Source organism: Daktulosphaira vitifoliae, unplaced genomic scaffold (genome assembly GCF_025091365.1).
Source record: "Daktulosphaira vitifoliae isolate Bord-2020 unplaced genomic scaffold, ASM2509136v1 Scaffold_703, whole genome shotgun sequence".
Classification (NCBI taxonomy): domain Eukaryota; kingdom Metazoa; phylum Arthropoda; class Insecta; order Hemiptera; family Phylloxeridae; genus Daktulosphaira; species Daktulosphaira vitifoliae.
Window position 1 is genome coordinate 1 of NW_026100266.1, and position 5565 is coordinate 5565.

Consider the following 5565-nt stretch of genomic DNA (forward strand, 5'->3'; position numbering starts at 1 on the left):
GTTGGACTTTACACCACGACGATAACGCGTGTGTGTAACGGTCCGGTTTACAGTGAAGCGGTGGCTGAGAAGGAGCTGACATGACCGCGGGGTGTCAACGTGTGACAACGCCGTGGCTGTGTCACTACAAATGATCGTTCTGTAACATTTACATGAAGTAAAACAAATTTTTAGATAACTAAAATAATATACAAATAAAGAATACATACTTAATATCAATTGTGTATTAATTATAGATGTCCATTTTTTCAGTCGTTGTTTTATCATTATTACTTAAATATTGTTTAGAACAATTAAATTAGTATAATAAAAAAAATTGTTCTTTATTCATGTATTCATCAATAGCATCAAATTAAACTAGAACTAATATTGTATGGTTACCACTAAAGTAGTTATCTAACATTGCTTTATTAATATAACAGTGAACTGATTGATTATAATGTTAAAGTTCATTAATATTATTTAGATAAGATAACTGTTGATAACTAACTGAAATAAACTACTATTAAATAGTGCCATTTTCAACAAATATACATTCTGATAAAAAAACATGTTAATATAATGAAAACAAAAGCGAAAAGATTAAATTAAGAAAATAAACTATAACTTTAAGTCGAAAAATTCATTTATTAAAACTTTTTATAGAAAGTACATAAATAATTTAATAAATTGAAATGAGGACATATGTATATATATATATATATATTTGAACATATTTAATATATTATTGATTTAACATTTCCAGGTTAAAACTGATAATCATTATTAACAGATTAAGCTGCACCCAATTGTTTATAAAGCAATGGTACATAATCATCAAATTGTGCCTGATAAAAATTGCCAGCAATTGGTGATCCAAGGGTGTTTTTCTTAGCAAATTTATGAATAGAAAATTTTTCACGATTAAGAGCTGATCTAAAAAAAAAAATAAAAACAAAATATTGAAATATAATTAAAAAATAATTTATAAAAATAATATTAAGAATAATTTTTTAAATATTCACTTGTTAGTTAAACGTGGTTCATCAAATGTTAATTTAGATGGTTGTTTGTATACCAAAAATACATAACGATGAAGTCCTAAGAACAATATTTCAAAATAAAAATAATAAGTCAGCAATCATACTGTATTAATTACCAGTATTTGGTGGTGGTCCTGAACCAACATATTCTGAAAGAGTTTCACCTTTGCTTATTTCAGTACCTGGTATATTTCCAACAAGCCAATGGTGCCATTCTCTATAAGTATGTTCCTTTCGACTAGGAGCATCAGGATCTATTATTTATTTAAAAATGTAAGAATATCATTTTTTAACCAAAAATATGTATAAAACATAAATAGTTTTTAGGTAATTTGTTGACTAGTTAATGTAGTATTAACTTATATGGTGATACTTAAAAAGAAATACCTGTCATGCATAAAGTGTAAAGAGTGTTATCTTCAACATCCCATTTAACTGTTGGTTCATCTTTTACTTGTGTTGGCGTAAGTTCGTTTCCATAATCTACATTGACACCACTAGGATATGATACCTAAAAAAAAAATTAGTACAATATTAAAAACTGAAATAAATATTGCATGACTTTAAAAGTTAAATTAAATACTATAATACAATAAAAATCCAAAATATTTATTATTTTAATTATTTAATTGTTGTGAGAATAAATAATTTAAATATTAAATTCAATATTTAGGAATAAAACATTACCAAATTATTTTTCTGGACAATTTGATAGATTTTTAATAAATAATATCATAAATTTAAATAAATTATTAACTTCATTTTATGAAGTAAAACTAGTTTATACTTCCTAGAGTGTTATATTCAATATTTTAATATATGTGTCATGCCATATATTGATGCTAGTTTTAAAATCCATTTGGTATATTAAAACCAATCAAACTCTTTAATAGACTTCAAAATAGTATTTTCAATTTGTATTTACATATAGAATAAAGGTTTTACAATATGCCAGGGATCATAAAATATTGACAGAAAGATATGATTGATCTTCATGTAGTACTATGTTGATAAAATAATAAAACTTTTATAGATAAAAATTAACATTTAAGTTTTTAAAACAGTATTATAGAGCTTAACAGAAAGTAACAGAGCTAAAATTGGAAAAGTTTAATTAATTTAAATTGAATGAATCGTTACTTGTATTTTTCCTTTAGGGGCTTCAGGAATGACATCTGGCACAATTTCATGTTGTTCCATGATCTTTTGATAATTAACAGAAGTACTGAAACGAGCAGATAGTTGTGTAAAAACTTGAGAAAATAATCGTGTACAAGTGACTAATAATGCCATGAACACAGTCAATAACAAGTGCGGAAATTGAAGAAAAATTGCTATAAATAACAGAATAGTTATCCAAAACTGTTGGTGTTTTTACAGAATTTTAATAAAAAAAATTTATGTATTACCACTATATTAGATAACGAATAATATGATTGAGTAATTCTAAATAACACTTGAAGCCGATAATAGTTTTTTTTTTCAATAAAGATTACATAAATGATTACTTCTATGCATTACTAATCTGTTGAATTATGCGTACATCCAATGTAATCAAATTATTTTTAAGTGATTAAAAGATAAACAAAATTCCATGGAAGAAAAACAGCACAAAGCGCTTGCTTTTTAAAAAGATTAAGATTTAATATAGTTAATACATGAAAGTCCGGTTCACATGTACAATATTTATGAATATTAAATAAAAGATATCATAGTATATTTATTTTAGTATTTAAAACATCATAAAATGTTTATAACAAGTTAATGAACAAAACCTACACCATTTTCGTAGGGTAATCAAATTTTTAGGAGATTGAGCTAAAATTAATTCTTTTCATACGCCGGTGATTATCATAATACGAAATTATAGAGAGTATAACAAAAAAATATTTAAAAATCTATTAAGCTTTGATTAAAGTATTGGTGGAATAAAAAAATAGATTTAACATAAAATAATGTAAAAATAATTGGGCTGATTGTTATTTGTTGAAATATTACTATTTTATGACATAAAAGGTGTAGTAAAATTTTACTAGATCTAAAAAAAAAGTGAAGTATTTTTTAAATTTCAGCTTGGTTTATAAGCCTGGCAACTACTTAGCATTTAATTTTGTTATAATTAATTTAAAATAGGCCTTTTGAGCTATCTGAGATATTTGAGGAAGCATGCTAGCCCCTTTAGTTATGACCCTTTATAGTATTTCAATTCATTGTCATCCAAATAACAATTTTATATAATTATATAGTAAAATCATTGAGTGTAGAAAATTTTTCATTTATGAAAAGAGTTCAGTAAAAGAAGATAAAATTTAAGGAACTAAAGAAATAAAGTTTTCGTATACAATTTCATCTGAAATTACTAATATTATTTTTATTAATAATCTGTAAAGGCATTAAAATTTTTTAAAGAAAATTTCATTTTTTAAAATTTATTTGAAGTATAATTTTTTTGGACTAAACCTCTTTAATAAATAATAATTCTTATAGATTGCTGTTAATACTCAATTATTTAATAAGTAATTAATAAAAACAAATATTTGTTCAAAGTTTAGAATTTATTTTGATAAAAATTATATAATGAAAACAACAAATGTAACATAAATACATAAACAATGGTTTATACATTTATTTATACAGTACTATGATTTATAAATACCCTATTTAAAGAGTGTTTTAATATATAATAGTTTTGTTTTTTTAAATAAATATTGTAATAAATTTCTGTTCAAGTTGTAGTTGGCTGTTTGTAGCGAAGTGGCACATAATCATCATATTGTGCCTGATAAAAATTACCAGCAACTGGTAATCCAAGATTGTATTTCTGAGCAAATTTATGAATAGAAAAATGAGTACGATTACCAGGTGACCTAAATTACCATTTTGATTAATATTATATTATTAATATAGTAGAAGAATTCTTAAAAATAATTACTTGTTAGTAACATATGGTTCATTAAATATTAATTTAGATGGTTGTTTGTATACCAAAAATACATAACGATGAAGTCCTAGAAACAGAATCAAATAAAAAGAATAATCAAGTAAAAATGATGATACGTAAGTAAATACCAGTATCTAGAGGAGGTCCTGAACCAATATATTCTGTAAGAGTTTCACCTTTGCTTATTTCAGTACCTGGTATATTTCCAACAAGCCAATGTTGTACTTCTCTATAAGTATGTTCCTTTCGACTAGGAGCATCAGGATCTATTATTTATTTAAAAATGTAAGAATATCGTTTTTTAACCAAAAATATGTATAAAACATAAATAGTTTTTAGGTAATTTGTTGACTAGTTAATGTAGTATTAACTTATATGGTGATACTTAAAAAGAAATACCTGTCATGCATAAAGTGTAAAGAGTGTTATCTTCAACATCCCATTTAACTGTTGGTTCATCTTTTACTTGTGTTGGCGTAAGTTCGTTTCCATAATCTACATTGACACCACTAGGATATGATACCTAGAAAAANTTGGGTTATCTAATGCACCCCAATTTTATCAAGCTGCTATGTGTAAAGTCATGGCTGGCTTAAATTATAGACACAATATATGCTATTTAGACGATTGCGTTGCATTTGGCAAATCATTTGAGTCTCATTTATATTCACTAGAATTAACATTTCAACGATTTTTAAAGTATAACTTAAAACTAAAACCATCAAAGTGTAGATTTGGCTATCAGGAATTAAAAGTATTAGGCAACATTATTGATACGAAGGGAATAAGACCCACTCAACAGGGAATAGAAACTATACAAAAATTCCCACAACCTAAAACGATTAAACAACTTCGCAGTTTTTTAGGTCTAGCTAATTATTTTAGACGTTATATTCCAAAATTTAGTAACATCGCAAAACCTTTAACAGATCTAACTAGAGGTAAATTCAATAGCAAACGTTCACCAATCAAGTGGGAAGACACACATGAACGTGCTTTTNTAATAGCAAACTTTCACCAATCAAGTGGGAAGACACACATGAACGTGCTTTTCTTGAACTGAAAAGTAAATTAACTAGTCAGCCAGTATTAGCTCACTATGATGAAAATGCAGAAACTATAATTGTAACTGACGGATCTAAATTGGGTTTAGGTGCTATCCTCCAGCAGCGTAATCAAAACAATGAAATTCATCCAGTAGCATTCTCATCCAAAAAACTGACTAAAGCCGAAGGCCGATATAGCGCAATGGATTTAGAGTGTCTAGCAATTTTTCACGCATTAACTGTTTTTCGTCCTTATGTTCATGGAAAGTACTTCGAAATTTGGACTGATCATAAAAACTTAACAAGCTTATTAAATATTAAAACTGATTCACGTATAGTTAATAAACTTAAAGTTAAACTAACAGGTTTTGATTATTCTATAAAATATAAAGAAGGAATTTTTAATAAAGCTGNTTATAAAATATAAAGAAGGAATTTTTAATAAAGCTGCAGATTGTCTTAGTAGAATAATTGGCGAACCACCAAAACTTTCTGAATTTACAGAGCTTTCAAAAATAGGCGTACATACAATATTACAACAACCCAACGTAAATTT

The 5565-nt window shown here is 26.0% G+C and overlaps 2 protein-coding genes across 3 annotated transcripts; both read right to left on the reverse strand.

Moving 5' to 3' along the window:
* Positions 1-607: 607 nt before the first annotated feature.
* On the reverse strand, positions 608-2557 carry LOC126909623 (protein D3-like). 2 transcript variants are annotated; one of them, XM_050692062.1, is made up of 6 exons: positions 2432-2557; positions 2163-2356; positions 1410-1533; positions 1139-1276; positions 1005-1080; positions 608-915 (listed from the first exon to the last, which is right to left on the reverse strand). In XM_050692062.1, exons 2-6 carry the CDS (start codon positions 2313-2315, stop codon positions 774-776), a joined length of 633 nt encoding a protein of 210 aa, XP_050548019.1. In that variant the 5' UTR covers positions 2316-2356; positions 2432-2557; the 3' UTR covers positions 608-773. The 2 variants fall into 2 exon arrangements, with proteins under 2 accessions (XP_050548019.1, XP_050548017.1); XM_050692060.1 differs by having other exon boundaries at positions 2163-2468.
* A 999-nt stretch (positions 2558-3556) lies between these two features.
* Positions 3557-4487, reverse strand: LOC126909624 (phosphatidylethanolamine-binding protein 1-like). The gene is made up of 4 exons (XM_050692063.1): positions 4363-4487; positions 4092-4229; positions 3955-4030; positions 3557-3889 (listed from the first exon to the last, which is right to left on the reverse strand). The coding sequence occupies exons 1-4, from the start codon at positions 4367-4369 to the stop codon at positions 3748-3750; spliced, it is 363 nt and encodes a 120-aa protein (XP_050548020.1). The 5' UTR covers positions 4370-4487; the 3' UTR covers positions 3557-3747.
* Between the last annotated feature and the right edge of the window lie 1078 nt (positions 4488-5565).